Raw genomic sequence first — 23,502 nt, 5'->3', positions numbered from 1 at the left:
ATTCTCAGATGCAACAAGGCTTTCCAAATGTAAACATTGTCTGTACAAAATAAGAAAACTACATAAACTTAAGTTACGGAAAAAAATGCCATATCTCGTCTTTTTTTAAAAAAATTGTCTCAAACACCAGTAAACACTGGCGAAATCCAGGCATTATTTTAGTGGTTTTCATGATAAGCAAAAAAACGATAACAATATTGACCAATATTAAATTTTTATGCCAATATCGGGCCGATAATATCGGATTGCTGATTTTACACAACAGGGTCAAAGAAGCCCATTCTCTTATAACATTTTAAATCAGATTACATGAAGCCACTCAACCATAGAGAGAATGAAAGCTGACTGGGTAAGAATCCCACCTGCAGCGGTTTTGTTCGGTGTGGACGAGGCAGAAGACTTTTTCTCTCCATCCTGTCCAGGCTGCTGAGACAACGACGTCGACGGCGTTCCTACAGGCTCTGTGTATTCAGCAGCAGCAGCAGACACGGTGGACGCTGCATGATCTGAGGAACATTCAGAGTTCAGCTTTCACAAGAAATACTCATAGGAAGTGAAAATATAAATCACACAATAATTGTTAAATTTAGCACCTGAAACGCACAATTTTCCAAGATTTAAACAAACAAGCTTACCTTTCTTTTCTTGACTTGGTCCAACTAACGACTCTTTTGAGTCATCTTTTTCAGAACGCTCCTGGCAGAGAGAACAAGGAAATAAAAACTATCATCTGACAGTTCACATGACTGCAGTTCCATCAACCAACTGCTTTCAAAAGCATACAGTGAGAAATAAACACCAAACCCAGCACTATAGAGGAGAACCATACGAAAGATGTTTATCCACGAAAGCTTTGAAAATGTCTTTGTGTTACACCAGGTAGATAATTTGCGAGAAAAAAAATGCAAAATTCTGTGATTCCAGCCTCTTATATGTGAGTATTTGTCTAGTTCCTGTACTCCTCTATGCCAGTAAACTGAATATCTTTGTGTTGTTTGGCACTGAGCGCATATTTTTCCCAACTTCTAAGTCATACCTTAATTGCACAATCTTCACAATCATGAACAGATATCCCTGCTGCCTGCATTTTATGGTGACATATGTACAAAAACATCACAATTTCATAATGAAAATTATTGTTTTCAGATTCAGGATGTTTTTGTTCTAAAATATTGAGTGAAATATTCCTTAATTGGAGCATTATTAATTCACAAATAGTGAGTTTTTAAAAAGCATATGTTAACACATTGTGGAAGACCAAGAAATATTCAAAAACATGCTTCTGTTGAAAACATGTTTCCTGTAAGATAAAGATTCTAATTTAGTGGTTATGATTTTGTCATAACAGATAAATACAACATACTCCCTTTCTATCACTGACAATCAGCATCAGTAATAACAAACTTTGGATGTAATTAGCTGTATTTCATTAGAACTAATCTTGATTTTTGATATTGTAGCCAATCACCAGACAGTTGTTTTGTGCCATGCTTTTTATGGTTACAACTAACAGAAAACAGCGTTTGGGGGTTGGAGATGAGGACGAGTACACAGAACTCAACCAGGACTTTGTGGACCGGTGCCTGCTGAACAGCCTCCAGATCAACGCGGTGAAAACCAAGCAACTGGTGGTGGATTTTAGCAGGGACAGATACAATTCTCCTTCAGCAGCAAACATCCAGGGAACAGACATTGAGATTGTGGAGTCCTACAGATACCTGGGTGTTCACTTAAACAATAAACTGGACTGGACTGCTAACACCAGCGCACCCAGTGCAGATGGTGTCTCTCACCCCATGTAAGACACTCTGGGGGCACTAAACAGCTCCTTCAGTGACACACTGATCACCCCAGGTGTGTGAAGGAGCGTTACTGCAGGTCCTTCCTACATGCTGGTATCAGACTCTATAATCAGCTCTGCTCCCAACAGACCATACACACTCACTTAATGACAGTTAGCAAACTGTCATGTGCAACAAACCAAAGTCCAATTCATTTGGGTATATATTCTTGAATTTGTGTCGTTACTGAGGTCCTTCGGGGTGCAGGGAGCACTCCTGAGGACCTTTTATGATTCTGTGGTGGCATCAGCCATCCTGTATGGAGTGGTCTGCTGGAGCAGCAGCATCGCAACTGCAGACAGGAAGAGACTAAACAAACTGGTAAAGAAAGCCAGCTCTGTCCTGGGCTGCCCCCTTAATCCTGTGGAGGTGGTGGGAGACAGGAGGACAGCTTCACCTGCGGTGTCTAAAGGAGAGATACCGCAGGTCTTTCCTTCCTGCTGCAGTCAGACTTTACAATCAAGCCTGCTCCCAGTAGTTCAGTTCACCCACCTACAATCTGTGCAATAAAAATGTACATAATGATGCTGTGCAATTTCATAGGAATGTTGCTGTAAATATTGTATTTTTTTCTTCTAGAAGGAGAAAATATTTATATCTATAAACTGTGTTTGTGTGCTGCTCTCCTTTTTATTCTGTTCCATTTGCTGCTGTTACATTGTAAATTTCCCCGCTATGGGATCAATAAAGGTTTAATCTATCTAATCTATCTATCTTAGTATCTTTGTGTTCTTTAGTTTTTCTTATTTATATTGACTTTATATTTATATTGATTTTTCTTACTGCCACTTTGCTGCTGTGACATTGCAAATCTCCCCTTGTGGGACTAATATAGGATATTCTGTTCTATCTTAAGTAAAACACTTCCGCACTCGCCGCTTCAAAATATGCCTCTCAACCAATCGCTGATCGCTGCTGTTGTTACGTCATCCGCCGCCATCAGTCAATCAACCCATTCATGCCAAATCAATGAAGGACCCCGACAATAGTCACAAATATACAACTAAAAACGGAATGAGAAACTACACGGACAACTAAAAACGGAATGTAAAGTTACAAATTTCACACACTGAATGCTTGAATTCCTCGCAGGGAACAATTAATTTGTACCCGAGTAGTAAAAGATCAGTTTGTCTCAAAATCTGCTTCACAACCGGCCCAAAATGCGAGTAATGAATACAAAAGCGACAAAAGCAACGCAATACAATACATGCACAGATGATTTAAATACTCAAAGGATGCAAAAAAAAATCAGCAAAACTTCCCCAGCGTGTAAACAATCCTTCAGTTAACACAAAACAGACAGGCTAACATTGCTAGCATTGTAGCACAGGTTGCAGTGAAGAGCTATAATACTCGACAAATAAAGACACTGGCAACGTGGCAGGCATTGGCTTCATTGGCACGGTTTCGCCAAGCAGGCTAACGTGTTTAGAAGCGGATACAAGAGGATAAATTCAGCCGGCGGGGGATTTTTTTGCGGTGCGTTTGCTACCTTTGTCGTTGTCTCAGACGCCGACATGTTTCCCAGGCGAACGTCGACGTAGCCGAACGTGCCTGCGTCACGGCCGGAGCCCCGCCCCTCTGCGTCCATTGATTTGAGCACCGCTGATCAGAAATCAGCATGCGCGCGGTGTATCGACGACCAGCGCCGAGGAGAAGCTTCACGCGGAAACCGATTCAAAGTCAGCTCGGCGGGGCGGCGGCGGCGACACGCCAGCGGGTCCGCGTTTGTTGTCACGAGATGCACTTCCTCCGAAAAAAGGCCGAAAAGTAAACAGAAATCGAGGTGGTGGCAGCGAGCGGCCGGCTGGAGGGATGAGCAGACACCGCTGGACGACTAGCATCACCTCCGCCAACGGCTGAAGCGTCACAACGAGCCGGGACTGTTGTTGATTTTTCTCCCCCCCCCCCCGGTAGAGCTCACAAAGACGGAACGAGAGAGGCGAAGGTGAGTAACGGTAAAGTTTGACGGGCAGCTTTTGTTTCGTGGTTTTTACCAGCAGAAAAACCCACCGGCGATACAAGTGGACGAGCTAACGAGCTGTTAGTTAGGTCGGGGCTAACGTTAGCTGACGTCCAGCTAGCCGGGCTCGAGAGAAAAGGTGGAAAAATTCTGTGTTTTGATCGATTTCAACGTCTGACGGTAATGACACCTGTCGACTAAATATCATAGTTTTATCACAGACTCCACACATATCCTGTTTTTTTTTCACGCCCAAACATGTTAGCTAACCCAACTTTTCAATGTTTTTGAATTCTAAACTGTCGATTTAATTAGCATGTAATGTGAGAGTAGGTGTTCTTCCACTGTAATACGACAATATAACGTCTCTTTGTCGTTATTACAAGTCATAAAAAGCCCTCTGTTTATTCCCATTTCCCTGTTCAACATGAATTGAAAGATCGGACTTGTTCTTGCATTAGTGGTGCATTTTATAGATTACTTACCCGTAGAGCAAGTTCACATTATACATTTATTGTGTGTTGTCGACATTATCCTCACATTTATGATTGATATTTCATATTTGTTAGTTATTTTCAAGTCGATCTTGATCCACAAGTTTCTACTTAGACTTTGAAACACGTCAAGGATGCTCCAGGAGGACAGACTGTAATATTCTTATTCTTGTTATTTTCTCAGTGAATGGTTTTGTCCAGAAAATATCACAACAAAGTGAAATGATATTAGCTAACCCAACTTTTCAACGTTCCTCAATTCTCAACTGTGGATTTAATTAGCATGTACTGTTAGAGTAGATGTTCTTCCACTGTTTAAGTGCAGAAAGCTGATATTATACCTCTTCTTTGTCGTTATTACAAGTGATTAAGGCCCTCTGTGTTTATTTCCAGACAGGAGAACAGAACTTGTTCTTTCAGTTTGTCCATTACATCAGTGTTAGTGGTGCATTTTATAGATTATTTACCCATAGACCAAGTTCACATTAGACATTTTTTGTGTCTTGTCACCATTATCCCCAAACCATGTGTGATAGTTTATATTTTTTAATTGTATATATAAGGTTCTACTTCAGCTGATGTTACTGACTTACTTTGAAACACGTCAAGGATGCTCCAGGAGGACAAACTGTAATATTGATGTGCCTATTATTTTCTCAGTGAATGGTTTAGTCTAGAAAATGTTACAACAAAGTGAAAAATCCTATTATCAAAGATGACGGCATCAAATTGTTTTTTTTTCTGGCTAGTAATCAAACACAAAGAAACTAGTGAACACTGATATCAGAGAATTCTTGGCTTTTTAGCTTAAAAGACTAAGTTGACTATCAAATGGCTTACCTTTTAGTTTTGTGCTCCTGGCACTCTTTGAAGAGGCTGATTTAATATTTGAACTAGCTGGCGATTCATCCAAACATGTGTTAATATTACACTTGTCATTGTTGGACCTTTATATCAGTATTACCTTCTGGATTTGTTACATCTTGATCCAACAGTACGATTTTTATGAGATCTGTCACTGCTCACGTGAAGATATGTACTGAACATGTGTGCTCAGTGTATAGAAAACCAACTCTAAAAGCATTTGACAGCCATGGTGTGTGCTCTGAGAATTGGACGAGATTTTAACAATCAAAACAAACCTCCCTGTCTGCACTGTAAGCTGCTGCAGTGCAATTCCTTCAGACTTCTGAACTCAAAACAACAACGCAGTGTCACTTTTAACCCTTGTGTCATCCTGCGGGTCAAATTGACCCATTTTAAAGTTTGAAAATGTGGGGAAAAAAATATATTTTCACAGTGAAACTTCTGATGTCCACATTTTCAACATTTCTGGGAAATCTTTGAACATTTTTTGGTGGAAAAAAAAGAAATGTTAAACATGTTTCTTAACAACATTAATTTCATTGGTTGATTTTTCTGTGTTCATAAAGAAAATATTAGAAGTTTTACTGGTATATATGTAATCACTTTAGAAATTTTTAGGATTTTTTTTTTTTAAAGATTTTTACTCATTTTTTGAAAATATTTACAAGGATTCTCTTGCCAAATTTGGGGGATTTTTTAAAATAAAACTTTCAAGGGAAACTCTTAAGGAATTATTGGAATTTTCTTCCTGACGGTTTTGCAAATTTTCAGAAATTTAGGGAATTTTTTTGCCTTTTTTTTCAGCCAAGGAAACAATATTTTTTGGTGCCTGTAAATGAAGACACCAGGAGGGTTAATAATGCTGCTTATCTCCTTCCCATAGTTCTATTTTATTGTTTTTTTATCTGATCTCATTACCTTCTAGCTTGCCACTTTAGCACATGTTGGAATTCTTGATCTAGTTTTGTTTTATATGTACGTTTGATTTTATTATTTATTGTTGTTATTTAGCTTATTTCAATGCAGCTACTTATACTTCTGTCATGCTCCCATGTATGATGACAATAAAGATATTCTCTTCAATCTTGAGTTCAAGAGGGGCTAGGAAGGAGCTTATACTGTCTTTGATCCTATTTCAGACATTGAACACAGTGTTCAAGTGGCTTTTATTCGGCCTGTATTTTGTGTCTGTGTTGTTACTGAGTTAACCGTAATGGGTGCTCAGTTCTTGGAATTTGTCACCACGCCCGTCCTTGTTTCTCCTCAGACAAGATGGAGATGGTGTTTTTCCGGTTACCGGGCCACGGGGACATCACCTTGAAGCACATGAATTCGCTGAGGTCCCGCCAGCATTTCTGTGACGTCACCATCGTCGCCAGCAACAACCAGGTATTCAGGGGACACAAGGTTGTGCTGGCTGCATGCTCGCCCTTCCTGCGGGACCAGTTCCTCCTCAACCCATCGCCCAAGCTGCAGGTTGGCCAGCATAAACTCAACCTCACGCTGTCACTGGGATTTTCTTTTCAGGATTCCATGCCGAGTTAAACTTCTGTGACTGTGTTCCATGTTATTATCCAGGTGTCGATGCTGTACAGCTCCTCGGTGGTGTGCGACCTGCTCCAGTCCTGCTACACCGGCATCCTGCACTTCAACCCCGAGGAGATCGTCAACTACCTGACTGCTGCCAGCTACCTGCAGATGGAGCACATCGTGGAGCGCTGCAGAGGAGCGCTGGAGAAATACGTGCAGCTAAAGCATCCCGGTCTAGCTAAGGTCAGCCTCCCACATCAACCACTGTCAAAGTTAGTGATGAAGTGGAATCTAAGTCACAAATCAAGGGCCAGAGTCTAAGACTTGACTGTGTTCAAATGTTAGAGATCTTCCAAAAAATGTGGAGCAGGAGCAGAGCTGCTGGGAAAAAATCCTAGAGGAAACACTGTGTGTGTATATATATATATATATATATATATATATATATATATATATATATATATATATATATATATATATATATATATATATATATATATATATATATATACACACACATATTCATCCAAGGCAAAGTGTAAACAGTATGGTGGAATGGATTTGCAGGTTGATTGTCTATTGAGTTACTGTTTCAGGTTCAGCAGGAGGACAGCCTGTGGCAAGAAGCTCCTCCTCATCCTCTCTGTGTTTGCCTTCAGGCAGCGCTAACGCCGCCCTGGTGGCCGAAGCGAGAACAATCTGTGGCTGGGGTGGGTGGGCTCACTAGCAATCTTCCTTGCTAGTTTGTTGTAAATGTCCTGCAGGTTGGGGAGGGTGGTTCTGATGGTTCTCAGTCCAGTGGACCCCCCTCCTCAGGGCCAAGAAGTCCTGCTGGGTGCTGCTGCCCATCCAGGTGCTGATACTTCCAGACAAAACATTCTCAATGGTGCAGATGTAGAAGTTCCTGAGCACCTTGAGAGGAGCTTAAAGTCGCTGAGGTGGTAGAGACGCTGTGGAGCTTTCTTCAGCAGGGTGTTGATGTGACAGGACCACGTTAGGTCCTGGTGATGTTAACACCCAGGTACTTGAAGCTCTCCACTCTCTCCACCTCCGTCCCGCTGATCCTGAGTGGGTGGTTTGCCCACAGAAGACAGAAGACATTAGGTTATCATTAGGTCATGTTTTACAGAGAACAAGCCCAGACATGTTCAAACTTTTGGCTCCACATCGTACCCTTTTTATTTTGTGATAGATTTCATGCATATTATACCTTTATGTATTGTTATGCTTCTAATATTTTTTAAAAGTTATATTGCTTTAAGTTTGCACCATTATGTTTTGACTACACCTCATATCAATTTCTACAAAGCATGTATCTTCACACCAATAATACATGTTTTACTTTATGGCCTTCCAGCTGTGTGTGTGTGTCCTCCACAGACACACACCATGCCATCAAACATCAGTCATTACTACAACCTTCATCATTATGTATTTTATACACATGTTTTAACTCTGGTCTTCAGTCTAATAGCATTTGACATAATTATATCATCTTTTACTTTTAGCACATCAAACCCAAAACATATTGCACTCCATTAGTAGCCTTTCTAGCTGATGGATTTGTTGAAGTGTCACAAAAAACTATTCGCAGCTGCTTCTTTCTCAGACATTTTTCAGTTAAACATTCATTTATCTCGTAGAATGTAAAGTAGTCAAAGTTTTGTGTGTGAAGAATGTGACAGATAACAGCACTGTAGTCCAGTTTTGTCCTCAGTAGTTATCCACAATGTCATTTTTGTATCTTGTGATGGAAGTAATTTTCAGCTGAACATCTTGTACCTTCTCTCTACACACAGTGTACACACAGGAACACTTTATCAGAGCTTTCAGAGCTTCTGGTATTCATACGTTTAGAGCAGTGCTTCTCAAACTCTGTCTGTCAGGCCAAAAAACTTCTGTGCTACCCTCAATAACTTTGTATGTATACAAAGTTAATATGTGTATATATAAACATTCACTCAAAGTGCAGGGGGCGCGAGCTACTGGGAGGAACAGGTCTGTCTACGCCAGGGGTGTCAAACTCATTTTAATTCAGGTTCCACATTCAGCCCAGTTTGATCTCCAGGGACCAGTAAAATCAAAGTATAATAACCTATAAATAACCACAACTCTAACTTTTTCCCTTTGTTTTAGTTCCAAAAAATACATTCTGAACTATATTTTTGCAAAACATTATGATCATCCTGAAATTTCTAAAGAAAAGTAAGTTCAATTTCAACAACATTCAGCCTCAGTTTATCATTTACACATTAATACAACTAAAGTAAAATATTATATTGTCCAGTTCCAGATAACTAAATTTTGTGTTCCTTTGTAGACACTCTGTGATCTGGAAGTTGTAATGTGGAAATGATAAACTGAGGCTGAATGCTGCTGATATTTATTTTTCTTCAGAAATTTCAGGTTGTTCATAATAGTTTGTAAAAAGATAATTCCTTAAATGTGAACATTTTCAGAATGAACTTTTTTGCACTAAGACAAAGGAAACATGAGGAGTTTTGGTTATTTATAGGTTATTCTGTGATTTTACTGGTCACTGGTGATCAAACTGGGCTGAATGTGGAACCTGAACTAAAATGAGTTGGACACTCCTGGCGTAGATGGACCTTTTCCTCCCAGTTGCTCCCGTCCCCCTCACTTTGAGAAGCACTGGTTTAGAGCGATCCCATCATCTGTTTTCCTACTTCTTTTTGCAGGAGGCTGTAGAGGAGAGCCAGGCCACACCAGTGATCGTCAGCAGCATTCAGTCGGTTGGATCTCCTTCCCCCCGCCAACCTTCTCCTGTCCAACCCAACAGTCCAGCTGTGTGCTCAGTAGAGGAGAACAGCGGTGATGTTCCTGCTCAGGGCAGCAGTCAGCCCCACGACAGTCCCATCATGGATGATCCGTGTATCCAGGTACCATTTCAGCTGATAAAATGTTCTGATCTTCAGCTGGTAAAACCGACTGATTCATTCAGTTTATAGAAATGAGTTGTCTTTTCGTCCCACCAGTCAGACTAAAGATTTTTGATGAAATATTTCCTGGCCTTGGTTTCTCTATGGGAGTAATAATAGAAGATCTTTCAGACTAAAAAATGAATTAAGTGTTCACTGCTGTTGTCCATCTTTGAAAACACATAAACTCATGTAGGCACATCAATCTACATTTTTAGTCCTGAAAAAATTAACTGATGCTTTGTTTTAATCTGCAGCTCTTTGGAAGTCATTTATCAAGTAAAAACTCATCAAAATCATTTCTAGACCATGACAAGTTGCTTTGATCATAAAGTAAAATACTAGACTGTTCATTGTTGTCGTTTTGTGTCTCGTTTTTGTAATAATTTTGTCTTGTGTTTGTTGGTTTCTGTCTTTTTTATGTTGTTTGTCTCGTGTTTTTGTCGTTCCAAGCGCGTCCTAATGGAAAACCTCACAAATCGAGTAGAGTCGAGTAGGTGCTGGTGGAAAAGCACCTTCAGATGCTTGATTTAGTCTCCGTTGTGTTCCAGGTTCCTGGATCAGATGAGGAGGAGGAGACCAGGCAGGAGGACTTCGATGTGTTCAGGGTGTACATCTCTGAGGAGGAGCAGATGAACAGAGACAGAGAACGGGACAAAGCAGCTGCAGGTGATGGACCTCAGGATGTCTGTTTCCCAGAAACAGAAGGAGTTCTGATTGGAGAAGGCGGTGAATATGACTTTAGCTCAGTAGAAGATCTCAGCTCTGGAGGACTTTCAGCTGAGACCATCCAAGCTTTCAGGCGCAGACTGTCTGACTCTAAGATCGGCCGAGGCAGAGGAAGGGGCAGAGGGAGGGGATTCAAAAGGAGAAGGTGGATGTCACATCAGGAGAAAAGACCTTCAGTCTTAGCTCAGCACCAGGATTTATGGTACCTTACGGCCGCTGGATTGGGCGGTTTTGGGCTGGACTACAGCCAGGAAGCACTTAAAGCAGCAGGAGGTTTCCTGCCACTGGAACTCCCCCGGTTGGACTTCGGTTTAGGTGACATTCAGGGGGAAAAGATCTCCCCGATGGCAGCCAGCAGCTTGAACCAGTTTTCCCTGGAGGACTCTAGCTGCGGTGCAGGTGAAGGCGGTTCAGGGCTGACCAGCGTCGGAGCCAACGAGGGCGGGGACGAGTCGGTGGCGGTGGTGGGTTCTACGTCCAGCGTGGTCGGCCCCGTCATCTGCGAGCACTGCGGCCTGACTTTCCCGTCGCCCCACTCCCTCGCCGTCCATGCCCGCTCCACCCACCTCCTGTACGCCTGCCCCTGCTGCGGTAAACACTTCCACCACTCGGCCAACCTGACACGCCACATGGCCGTGCACCGGGGGGCCGGCAAGACGCACCAGTGCCCCCTCTGCTACAAGACTTTCACCCAGAAGTCCACCCTGATAGACCACATGAACCTCCATAGTGGCGAGCGGCCGCACCACTGCGCCTACTGCCACGCCCGCTTCGCCCACAAGCCGGCCCTACGGCGCCACCTGAAGGAGCAGCACGGTAAAACCACGGGGCAGAACTCCCTCCACGAGCAGGAGGAGAGGGAGCGGGCGAGCGGAGCAGTCGGGAGGGTACGAGAGGAGGAGCAGGAATGTCTCGTTACCGAACAAGTGTCGTAGACCAAAACGTCTTAAAGCTCTTGGACAGTTTACTGCAGTTAGATGTGTTCTGTAGGGTCCTGGCGTGGGCATTAGGAAAGTGCAGAAAATGACTTTGATGCCTTTAAATTCTACGACTGCCAAAATAGGAGCTCTTTTAAACAAAATGTGTTACGTGTTTGCATAAAATAATAATCGATGGCTGCTTTTAACCCTCCTGTTGTCCTGTGGGTCAAAATTGACCCATTTAAAGTTTGAAGATGTGGGAAAAAATGCATATTTTCACAGTGAAACTTCTGATGTCTACATTTTCAACATTTTTGGGAAATCTTTGAACATTTTTTGGTGGAAAAAAAGAAATGTTAAAAATATTTCTTAAGAACATTCACAAAAAAAATTACCAAAATCCAGCAAATTTCGCTGGATTTTGGTTGATTTTTCTGTGAATGTTCATAAAGAAAATATTAGAAGTTTTACTGATATATATGGAATCACTTTAGTGAATCACTGTGAAAATATACATTTTTTCCTGAGGACAACAGGAGGGTTAACACAGCATGTCACAGTAGGAAAACAGAGGCATAAACGTATCGATGGCTCGATTTAACTCGTGTCCCTGGAAGCTGTGGCAGTGAATGAGACCCTGAAACCAAAGCAGATAAGTACAGTTTAGTCATCTGTATTTTTATCATTTACAGCCGTGTTTTTCCTACCGTGTCGACTTCAAGGCCTTTTTGATTTTATCGTCTTAAGAACAGTTTGACTCAGAACTGTAAATAAAAGAAACGGAAAGTGTCTTCTCTGTTTAGCCGCCTGTGTTTTAGCTCTTCCACAAGGGTGTTTACACGTATGTTGCCTGACTAGACCTCAGAATGAGACGTCTCTTTATGTGCTTTTGATAAAAGATGTGTAAAATATGTGAAGATCTGATAAGACTTGTTCCTCTGTTGCAAATGTCATTATGGAAATAAACTGTTTTTTTATACATTAAAGTTCCCAAGAAAGATGTTATCACCACTCAGACTACTACTACACACACGGTTCAGTGAATTTAGTTTCTGTTAAAACACAGGGAGAATAGAGCAAGATCAAAGCTCGTACGAAGTGTTTTCATGTCTAGTTAAACATTTCTTCGATGCACTGGAGGAATTTGAATCCAGTATTTTTAACCCTCCTGTTGTCTTCATTTACAAGCACCAAATGCGTGAAAAAAAATCCAAAAATTCAGCAAAAAAAATTCCTCAAATTTCTGAAAATTTGTAAAACCTTCAGGAAGAAAATACCAATAATTCCTTAAAAGTTTCCCTTAAAAGTTTAATTTTAAAAAAAAAAAATCCCCCAAATTTGGCAAGAAAAGTCTTGTAAATATTTTCAAAAAATAATGAAAAATCATCCAAAAAAAATCCCAAAAATATCTAAAGTGATTCTATATATATCAGTAAAACTTGTAATGTTTTAAGAACACACAAAAAAGTAGTTTTTTGTGTTAAACATTTTTTTAAACATTTCTTTCCCAAAAATGTTGAAAATGTGGACATCAGAAGTTTCACTGTGAAAATAAATTTTTTTTCCACATTTTCAAATTTTAAAACGGGTCAATTTTGACCCGCAGGACGACAGGAGGGTTAAAATCCTCACAGTACATTTTGTGACACAAAACTTCCATCTATGTTGTATTAGACAAATTTATTCAGACTGAATTGTTTTTTTTTTTTTTTGTCTAAATGCAGTGTAAGAGGGTTTCAGGCTGTATATAGAGAACAAAATTTACTGCAGCTTCTCCTTTTCTCAACATTTTGACTGACTAGTTCTCTGTCATCACAAAAACGAGACACAAAATCAAAGAACTGACAAAAACAAATGCCAAAAATGAGACAAAACGACAAAAACGACACACAAAACAACAAAATGACAAAAATGACACACAAAATGACAAAAACGAGACAAAATGACAAAAAATGAGAAAATCACAAAATGACAAAAACGAGACACAAAACGACAGAATGACAAAAATGAGACACAAAACGACAAAAACGAGACAAAATCACAAAAATGAGACAAAATCACAAAAACGAGACACGAAATGAATAAAAATGAGACACAAAATGACAAAAATAAGACACTGCATCCAGTAAATCAGACAACACTCGTGGTAACAAAGAACAAACAGCTTTTATTGAGCTCCACAAAACAGATCTGTAGTTTCAGGATCAGTCCCGCCCCACATCCCATCTACTGGTTCAAAAAGACAACAGAAAACCCTCTACTTATCCAGCAAAAACGTACAACTGAAGCAGCCAAACGGCTTTAAAAGCAAAAAACAGACAAAGAAAGGAAGCGTCGTCACAGGAAGTCTTCGCTGTACACCACTTGGTTCCTCTTGTCCCTGTAGGAGCCCTTGGTGCTGTTCTGCACCGCTGTGGAAGGAGAGAAACCGTGGAGAAGGTTAGTCCACGCTGTGGAAACACGCAGGCAGCCTGATCGGTGTCTAAACAAACAGTCAGAGTGTTTACCCAGAGAAGCCCACACTGATTTCCCAGTGGCAGCGTCCAGCATCGGCTGCTTCCTGGCGATGCTGACTTTGATGTGGACATCTCCCACCGAGCTTCCACTCAGCTGCAGGCAGAGTTTAGACTGTTAGTGTGCTCCACGTGCACGAGCAGAGCATCCCCACAACTACAGCAAATAATAACAATATGAAGAAAAACTGTTCGATTTAGTACAGTCAAAATTTACTGGAGCACAAAATGTCCTCCCTTAATCTTAAAAATGATGATTTTGAAAAAAAACTGAATGTGTATACTGACTTTCTGAACATCTGCATTAGCCTGCTAATTAACAGAAAAATATGAATTAAAATGACAAAATTTATTTCACACTATTTTAAAGAACTTCACTGATTCATCAACTGCAAAAATGTAAATACACATGGCTTTGTAAGGATTGAATAGTATTGAATGACAAAAATGAGACAGAAATCGACAAAAACGAGACACAAAATGGCAAAAATGAGACACAAAATAACAAAAACACAACAGAAAATGACAAAAATGAGACACAATTACAAAAACTAGACACAAAATGGCAAAAACGAGACAAAATGACAAAAATGAGACATAAAATGATAAAAACGAGACACAAAATGACAAAAATGAGACATAAAATGACAAAAACGAGACATAAAAGGACAAAAACGAAATACAAAATGACAAAAACGAGACACAAAATGGAAAAAACGAGATACAAAATGACAAAAACGAGATACAAAATGACAAAATCGAGATACAAAATGACAAAATCGAGACAGAAAATGGCAAAAACGAGATAAAAAATGACAAAATCGAGACAGAAAATGGCAATAATGAGACACAAAATGGCAAAAATGAGACACAAAATGGCAAAAATGAGACATAAAATGACAAAAACAAGACATAAAATGATAAAAACAAGACAAAATCACAAAAATGAGACATAAAATCACAAAAATGAGAGAAAAATGACAAAAATGAGACATAAAAGGACAAAAACGAGACACAAAATGGCAAAAACGAGACACAAAATGGCAAAAACGAGACAGAAAATGGCAATAATGAGACACAAAATGGCAAAAATGAGACACAAAATGGCAAAAATGAGACATAAAATGACAAAAAAGACATAAAATGATAAAAACAAGACAAAATCACAAAAATGAGACAAAATCACAAAAATGAGAGAAAAAAATGACAAAAATGAGACATAAAAGGACAAAAACGAGACACAAAATGGCAAAAACGAGACACAAAATGACAAACACGAGACAGAAAATGGCAAAAACGAGACACAAGGATAAAAACAAGATACAAAATGGCAAAAACGAGATACAAAATGACAAAAATGACACACAAAATGACAAAAACAAGCACAAAATTTCCTGAATTTACCTTAACTAAATGTGTAATTATACTGACATCCATAACATCTGCATTAGCCTGCTTATTAACAGAAAAATATGAATGAAAATGCCCACATTTAGAGAACTTTCAGGTCTTATTTCACACTAGTTTACAGAAGTTCACCGACTCATCAATTGTTAAAAAGTAAACACACATGGCTTTGTAAGTATTAAATAACTGGAAAACATAGATACGGTATTAAAAAGTACACTTCACTAGGCTGCAGTCAAGTTTTACTATTTTTAATCACAAAATCTTTTTTTTAAAAAATTCTTTACTCATCAGTTTTAACATTTTTTAGTGATGGGTAAAATCCACGTGTACAATATTATCGTTGTTCTTTTTTTTTTTTTTTTTTTTTTTAGAAAACTATTTCCCATCAGAAAAATAACTAAATAAAATAAGATAAGCAGAAACATGAACATCTTTAAGAACATTAGGGAGTGACCATCACATTCACACTCAATAGATATTTATCCTTTGTTCTCAAACATCCAAAATAAACAGTTTTTATTACAAAAGGAATTACACACTTAATAAAAATGTCTTGCAGCGCTCCATGAACATCATTCCAGTACTGTCTAATAAGTGGGCAGTCCGAGAGGATATGAAATGGTTTGCGATCACAAAATCTTTTAAATTTAATTTGCTATGGTCTATATATTATAAAATCTACTCCGATTGAATAAAGTCTGAAATCTTACAACTTTTTCACAAATGAAAATAGGAATATTTATACAATTATTGTACTATTTCTGTAAATATACATTAAATAACTTTGAAAGTCTGTAAATTAAGCATTAAATGCTTTTATTAACTTATTTCTAATTATTGTTTAATTAATTATGTGCTTAGTGCAGAATTACATGTATGTTGTATTTTTTATTTCTTTAATTTAGGGATTTCTGATATTATCGGCCTGATATTGGCATAAAAATGTAATATCGGTCAATATCGTTATCGGTTTTTTGTCTATCATGAAAACCGATAAAATAATGCTTGATTTTGCCGCATTTATCGCCAAAATCCTATAGGTAATTTTCTTATTTTGCACAGACTATGTTTACATTTGGAAAGCCTTGTTGCATTAGAGAATACATCCAATGGGGCATCACAATAAAATTAGACATGATGTAATAATTCCACCACAGGAGATATGAGATGTTACCTAGAATTTGTTAAATAGCCCACATATATTGGTATCGGCAGATATCGGAGTTGGAAATTGAGAGTTGGACAATATCGGCAAAAAAGCCAATATCAGACATCCCCCCTTTCACTGTTGCAATGTGTTGGAAGATCTTAACTCTCGTGTTGTCCTGCGGGTCAGAACTGACCCGTTTTAAAGTTTGAAAATGTGAAAAAATAATATATTTTCACAGTGAAACTTCTGATGTCCACATTTTCAACATTTTTGGGAAATCTTAGAACATTTTTTGGTGGAAAAAAAGAAATGTTAAAAATGTTTCTTAAGAACATTCAGATAAAAATCAACCAAAATCCAGCGAATTTCATTGGATTTTGGTTGATTTTTATGTGAATGTTCTTTAAGAAAATATTAGAAGTTTTACTGATATATATGGAATCACTTTAGATATTGTTAGGATTTTTGGGGAAGATTTTTACTCATTTTTTGAAAATATTTACAAGGATTTTCTTGCCAAATTTGGGGAATTTTTTTTGCAGAATCTTTGGATTTTTTTTCAGACAAGGAAACAATATTTTTTGGTGCCCGTAAATGAGGACAACAGGAGGGTTAATTAACGTTATCTTGGATCGTACTAACCTCAGCCACAGCCTGGTCTGCAGACTCCATCTTCTCAAACGTGATAAAAGCACAACTGGAAAGAGGAACAGGAGGGAACAGATCGGTGTTTAATTAACTGTGGGGTGGCGTATTGTTGCAGACAATCAGAACAGCAGGTGGAAGAGACCAACAACGTGCACACGACTTTAACGGCTACGTACTTGCGTGGGTTGTCCATGGAGAGGTCGATGATGTTTCCGTGTTGAGAGAACGCAGTGCGCAGGCTGTCCTCCACGAGGCCAGAGCCGTAAACGTACACTGTGTTCCCCTTTCGAACGCATCGCCGCTCCGGGTACGAGTCGGATCCTGGTGGTTCAAAACAAAACAGATTTCAGCAGCAGTCTTTGATTCCGACATACAAACATTACAGAAACCTCAGAGAACACTGGGCTGTAGCGGCAGAGAAAGACGCTAGCAGTATTAATGAACGCCACACAGAATTGAAAATGCATTATAGCAGGGGTGTCCAACAAGCGCCCCGCGGGCCAAAACCAACCCTCCAGAGGGTCCAATCTGGCCCTCAAAGAGAAGACATTAACTGCAGATTGTAAATTAGTAAAACTATAAATTTAAAATAATTTCTAGACCATGACAAGTTGTTGTGATCATCAAGTAAAATACTAGATTGTTCATTGTTCTTTTGTCATTTTGTGTGTCTTTTTTGTAACATTTTGTCTTGTTTTTGTTGTTTTTTGTCTGTCTTTTGTCATTTGTTTCTTGTTTGTATCATTTTGTGTTTTTTTTGGCTCACTTGTGTTGTTTGTCTATTTTTTGTTATTTTGTTTCTCGTTTTTGTCATTTTTTGTCTCATTTGTCTAATTTTTTGACTAGTTTTTGTCATCTGTCCATTTTTTGTTGCTTTGAAACTTTGTCTCTTTTTTTGTTTTGTTTTTGTTTCGTTTGTGTAATATTTTGTCTTGTTATTGTTTTTTTGTCTTTTTTTGTCCGACTTTTGTGGTTTTGATCATAAAGTAAAATATTATATTGTTCAGTTCCAGATGACTAAATGTTGTGTTCCTTTGTAGACACTCTGTGATCTGGAAGTTGTAATGTGGAAATGATAAACTGAGGCTGAATGTTGGTGAAATTTATTTTTCTTCACAAATTTCAGGTTGTTCATAATGTTTTGTAAAAAGATAATTCCTTAATGTGAATATTTTTGCACTAAAACAAAGGTAATATTTGGAGTTGTGGTGATTTATAGGTGATTATGTTGTGATTTTACTGACCACTGGAGATCAAATTGGGCTGAACGCGGAACCTGAACTAAGATGAGTTTGACTGCCCTGTATTATAGTTTTCATATATCTGTTATTTGCTCCATCTCATGCAGTTTCTATAGTTTTTCGATCCTTATGCTGAATACTGGGGGCTCTGGCTTCAACCACCCAGCTGTAACACACTTTATAGCAGCTCCTAATAGGATTTGGAGCAGAGATCTTCACTCAAAGCCTCCAGGAACTGCACCTAGCAGGACTATTTTTGGATCTTCGAGAATACTACAACAGAAAACCTCTTTAACTGCATCAGAAAAGCTCTCTGAAGAGCCTCCAGCAAATCCAAAAGACTGCAGCAAGAGAACTGACAGAAACCAGCGAGAGAGATCTTATTTCTCCCATATTAGTTTCTCTGAATTCACTCCCTGGAAAACCAAAAAGAATTTAAAATCCTTTTTCCTCACACACTAAAATAAACCTTAATGATCATCTTAAAGAGCCCAAAGCACCAGATTGTCCCAATAGAGAACTCAGTTTTAGTTTCTATGGTTTCTAGAAGTAGATCAGGAGGCAGATCTTTCATTCATCAGCTCCTCTGCTGTGGAATCAGTTCTCAGGAGCTCTACTTTAATGATTAGAGTCAGGACCGACTCAGGTGACTCTGAACCATCGCTTAGTTCTACTGCTAGAAGCATAAACTGCTGGAGGATTTCCCATGATGCACCTGAACTCATTCTCCATGTTATAAACTTTGTCATCCTTCTTCCATAGTGTCAGCTTTTTTTCTCTCTATATATGTTTTTCTGCAGGTATTTGTGGCTCCTGATCTTCTCACAGCTAATCCTCTCTCTTTCCTCCTCACTGTCACTAAATAATGATCAAGGGGTGCTTAATTGTGGGGTTTCTCTCTTTAATATTCTAAGTTGGAATGCAATTATCTTGATGTTCCTCATGTAAACTGTCAGGATTTTAATTGGAAACATCTTTCCAATAATTTTGCAACTTCAGACAGAGAATGATCGGTGTGGTAATCAGTTTATCTGAGGCAGTTCAGCAACACTTATCCGTAAGTCTCCTACTGTTAACTTCCATTTACAGTCCCTCCAAATGTTTCTCTCTAATAATATACTTGTGTTTGTGTCAGCTTCCATCTCTCTCGTTTATTTGCATCGTGTTGTCTGGGCTCCTTAAGACGCTGTTCGATTCGGATTTGATCTTTAACATATTCTGAATTCCTTGTGAGTACAAATTGATTTCTTATCTGTTAGAGTTGATCATTGTGGAAAAACAGATGCAAATAACTACAGTCATGGAGAAATATGAGTAGACCAGCCTTGTTTTCCTCAATTTCTTGTTAATTTCAATGCCTGGTACCACGAAAGGTACATTACCTGAAGAATACAATGAACACGACAAAAATGCAGCTGATTCCATATTACTTTATGTCCTATTTGACATGCTGAAGCTTCATTGTATTCCCAGGGTATGCCTTGGCCTGCTCAATCACCAGATCTAAATCCAACTGAAAAATTGTGGAAAATCATCAAATGCTAAATGGAGAACCACAAACCCAAAAACAAAGCAAATAAGTTAGAATTAGTGCAACAGGAATGGGCTGCTGTGACACCAGAACAATGTCAGAAGCTGGTGGAGAACATCCAAGACGCATGGATGCAGTCATCAGAAACAATGGTTATGAATCAGTACTAACTCCTGTGTGGATCATGGGACTAAAACAGACAGAAAAGAAACAACGGAATCCTAAAAGCTGTTTTTGGCAGAACAATGCTATAGCTATTGATGGAAGAACTGAAGAGATTTTGGTTATTATCAAGAAAACCATGGAAAATGTCTGATATCGGTTCTGAAATTAAACTCTGATGAGCTATTTTTGTTGTTATCATTACATTTGTCCAAACAAATGTACCTTTAGCTGTACTAGGCATTAAAATGGACAAGAAATTGAAGACAACAAGGGTGGTCTAAGGATTTCTTCTGTGTGTGACAGTAAAAAATTGTGCTCCCTGCAGGGTACAAATCATAATTGCTGTTTTATACTAAGCCTGCAGGGATGTGTGTGATCCTTCATCTGTGATATTAAGGGTCTTAACTGTACAACTCTGAGGTCTGAACTGAAATGTGGGCGTCCCAGATTTTTATTTGATTTAGATCTTGGGACATCTATGGCTACCACCTACAATAAGTAACCTTAAAATCATACAGATACGATCAATTAGAGGAAGAAAGAGAGCACTGACCGTTACTTCAGAACTTCATTAATACATCTAATAATATTATAGCTCTCTGAGGAAGGACTAAGAATTTCTACGTATTTAAACCCAACCTTAAGCTTTACATTTACACCAATACAAACTATAGTAATCTATCACACACAGTAATCAACAGAGAATGGTTCAGTCAATCAAGTGCCATGCCATTCAGCGTAGGCGATCATTTCTCTGCATCTAATCCCATCTTTTTCTTTCTGCACTGTGACTGTTGCCCTTTCATGTGTAGCCATGATGTCAGTCTATCTATCATTTTCATTCTCTGTCTGCCTCGTCCTCTCTTCGCATTAATTTTTCCAGTTGTGACGATATTTTCCAGGGTCTCTTTCATTATGATGTGTCCAAAAAAATGTTGCTTGCCGTTTCCTAATTTTGTTCAGTAGCGTATAATTTGTGTTTAGTATTTTTAAAACATCTTAATTGGTTATTCTGGCCGCATAAGAAATACAGAAAACTGCTACTCACGTCTGAATGGTCCGTCTCTGTCTCTGTCTCTGTCTCGGTCCCTGTCCCGATCCCTGTCCCGATCCCTGTCTCTGCTCCGGTCTCTGTCTCTCTCTCGCTCTCGGTCCCTGTCTCTCTCCCTGCCTCTGTCTCTATCCCTGTCCCGCTCTCTATCTCTGTCTCTATCTCTGTCCCTTTCTCTGTCCCGTTCTCTGTCCAGGTCTCGATCGCGGTCTCGCTCTCTGTCTCTTTCCATGTCGCGGCTGGAGGACATGCCGCCTCCATCATCCTCGTCCCGGTATCGGTCACTTGAACTGACAAAGCTGCAGGAACATAGAAGGAAAAGACTGTCAGATAAACGCTGTCAGCATATTAAACGTGTTGCTTTGCTTGTTCTTTGTGGTTTCAGACGTTACCTCTCATAAAGAGACTTCCTGTGGGCTCTCTTTCCAGACTAGACCAAACACAAAACACTGATTAGTAAATGCTAGTTTGACTGATCTGTCGTTGCAAAACAAACTATGAATGTTACAGCAGAGATGCCAGATGAAACAGAGTGGTCACAGTTTATCATGTTTATTCTCTGATATACCTCGGGTTGGTCCTCATCTGTAGAGACGCTCCTTTGGAATGGTAAGAAAGCAGGAATTGGGCCTTTTTCAGGGTCCTGTCGGAAAGGAGGAACAAAAACAAAGCACATGAACAAACATAAAAAGCAGAATATTTAAAGTGTTCTATTTTCAAATGCTCTTATTTTTATTTTAAAGCTTTCTCTGTGTCCGTCAAGCATATACCAGATTCCACAAATATCCTAAAATATTGAAAATCAATTGTACTCATCATTCTGCTACCTGGTTATGTCCCAGCCTGTGAAAACCACACATAAGCTTGAGAGTTATTGGTCATGTAGTTTGTCTTATGACATCCCACCTTGAGTTTGATTTCCAGCATTCGAGACCGTTTAAAGCCCGAGTTCTTGTTCTCAGATTTAATAGCGCTGATGGCCCCTGACTTGATGAGCATTTTCGCTTGCTCCGTTGCTGTCGCCGTGTCAACAACTGGCTGGTCCGACAGTGCTGTGACACAGAGAGGTGCAAAGTGAACAAAAGCATGCCCAATTTTTAAATTAGTCAAGGCAGTTTGATAAATTATTCACAGCTATACTGATCAAAAATATAAACGCAGCAATTTATTTTACAGAATAAATTCTATCTATTGCATTAGTGAGGAAAAATGCTATTTATTACTCCAAAGCACTGGATCTCTACACCAGGAAGGACATAATGAAACAGTACTCACTATACTGGAAATGATAATGGGCAGATACAGAGCACGTCAGTAATGAGGCACACATAAGTGATGAATAGAGGAGTGATATTTGTGTCCACTCTTCCTCAAAGGCTTTGGACATTTTATGAGACAGAATCATGTTGTGGAATACGCTCATCCAGAGCATCATTCTTAAATATACATCCATCCATTATCTATACACCGCCTAATCCTCATTAGGGTTGCAGGGGGCTGCAGGGTGAAGGCAGGGGACACATAAAGACAAACAGCACATTCACACCTACGGAATAATTTAGAATCACCAATTAACCTCAGCATGTTTTGGGACTGTGGGAGGAAGCTGGAGAACCTGGAGAAAACCCACACATGTACAGGAGAACATGTAAACTCTGCAAACTCCATTCACTGGGATGCAAACTGGGGATCTTCTAACTGCAAGGCAACAGTGCTAACCACTGAGCCACTGTGCTGCCCTGCTTAAATATACAGATATGTTTCAAACAAATTTAATTTTACATACTCCGTTTGAGGCCACTCTGGTTTGTCTGGTTGGTTGAACTCTGTTTCTTCAAGGCAAGCAGTGCCTTTTTCTGAAATGACAGTGACACGAAATTTAAACACACAAAGTGTTTTGAGATTAATTTCGTTACACACGCCATAACTAGGGAGAAAATGCAACACCTGGATCTAAAACAAATGCAAATATCATGTACTGTTGCTATCTATCTATCCATCTAGTGAATCTGACAGCAGCCTTCGGGTTACTCACCTTTTTCTTAAGTTTAGCATATTTCTTTTGCAGTGCCTCCTCTTCCTCCGTCAGTGAACTTGGAAAAACCACCATGACTGCAACCGCTACAATACAGAGAATAACAGCTTTAAGCAAACAAAGGTTTAGTAACAGCAGACAGGTTGTTTTTAACAAACTTTATTATCTACTTTCAGTCGTCTCACCGCCGCCCGCTAGCCCATAAGCTAATTAGCCCGCTAGCCAGAAACCAAAACACTACTACATTTAATGAGAATACACATGTAATTTCCTCCTACCAGACAGAACCAGGACTGCTATAATATGAACATTCCATGTGGCTCCTTAAAGATACATTAAACAACAGTTATTTATTGTCAGTTTAATTTAATTCACTCACCAATTCAAACGGTGGTGACTCCGATAGCAACAACAACGACGCGTAAATATGACGTGACCTGCCGGCCAACTTTTTAGCAACGAAAATATAAAA

At 39.2% G+C, this 23,502-nt stretch overlaps 3 protein-coding genes and 1 long non-coding RNA gene across 6 annotated transcripts in view; 1 reads left to right on the top strand and 3 right to left on the bottom strand.

Annotated features, from left to right (window-relative positions):
• ehmt2 (euchromatic histone-lysine N-methyltransferase 2) overlaps positions 1-3,450 on the bottom strand; it is a 30,628-nt gene extending 27,178 nt beyond the window's left edge. For all 3 annotated transcript variants that reach the window (XM_023271252.3, XM_023271253.3, XM_023271254.3), the window contains exons 1-3: positions 3,337-3,450; positions 636-696; positions 363-506 (exon numbers count right to left, since the gene is read on the bottom strand). In XM_023271252.3, the coding sequence (XP_023127020.1) occupies positions 363-506; positions 636-696; positions 3,337-3,435 (304 nt within the window). In that variant the 5' untranslated portion in view covers positions 3,436-3,450. The remainder of the gene's footprint in view (positions 1-362; positions 507-635; positions 697-3,336) is intronic.
• Positions 3,451-3,482: 32 nt separating this feature from the next.
• On the top strand, positions 3,483-12,272 carry LOC111569240 (zinc finger and BTB domain-containing protein 12). Its single transcript, XM_023271265.3, has 5 exons — positions 3,483-3,792; positions 6,436-6,644; positions 6,747-6,941; positions 9,398-9,598; positions 10,189-12,272. Exons 2-5 carry the CDS (start codon positions 6,441-6,443, stop codon positions 11,299-11,301), a joined length of 1,713 nt encoding a protein of 570 aa, XP_023127033.1. The 5' UTR covers positions 3,483-3,792; positions 6,436-6,440; the 3' UTR covers positions 11,302-12,272.
• LOC129350664 (uncharacterized) lies at positions 6,131-9,522 on the bottom strand. Its single transcript, XR_008604138.1, has 2 exons — positions 9,386-9,522; positions 6,131-7,762 (listed from the first exon to the last, which is right to left on the bottom strand). It is a non-coding gene; the product is annotated as an uncharacterized LOC129350664 (long non-coding RNA).
• Positions 12,273-13,433: 1,161 nt separating the features above from the next.
• On the bottom strand, positions 13,434-23,479 carry nelfe (negative elongation factor complex member E). Its single transcript, XM_023271266.3, has 11 exons — positions 23,410-23,479; positions 23,031-23,116; positions 22,782-22,851; positions 21,902-22,047; positions 21,564-21,638; positions 21,388-21,425; positions 20,993-21,294; positions 17,184-17,328; positions 17,002-17,056; positions 13,794-13,896; positions 13,434-13,697 (listed from the first exon to the last, which is right to left on the bottom strand). Exons 2-11 carry the CDS (start codon positions 23,103-23,105, stop codon positions 13,624-13,626), a joined length of 1,083 nt encoding a protein of 360 aa, XP_023127034.1. The 5' UTR covers positions 23,106-23,116; positions 23,410-23,479; the 3' UTR covers positions 13,434-13,623.
• Between the last annotated feature and the right edge of the window lie 23 nt (positions 23,480-23,502).

The sequence above is a fragment of the Amphiprion ocellaris genome, chromosome 15, assembly GCF_022539595.1.
Source record: "Amphiprion ocellaris isolate individual 3 ecotype Okinawa chromosome 15, ASM2253959v1, whole genome shotgun sequence".
Taxonomy (NCBI): Eukaryota; Metazoa; Chordata; class Actinopteri; family Pomacentridae; genus Amphiprion; species Amphiprion ocellaris.
This window is presented reverse-complemented; position numbering and strand designations above follow the sequence as displayed.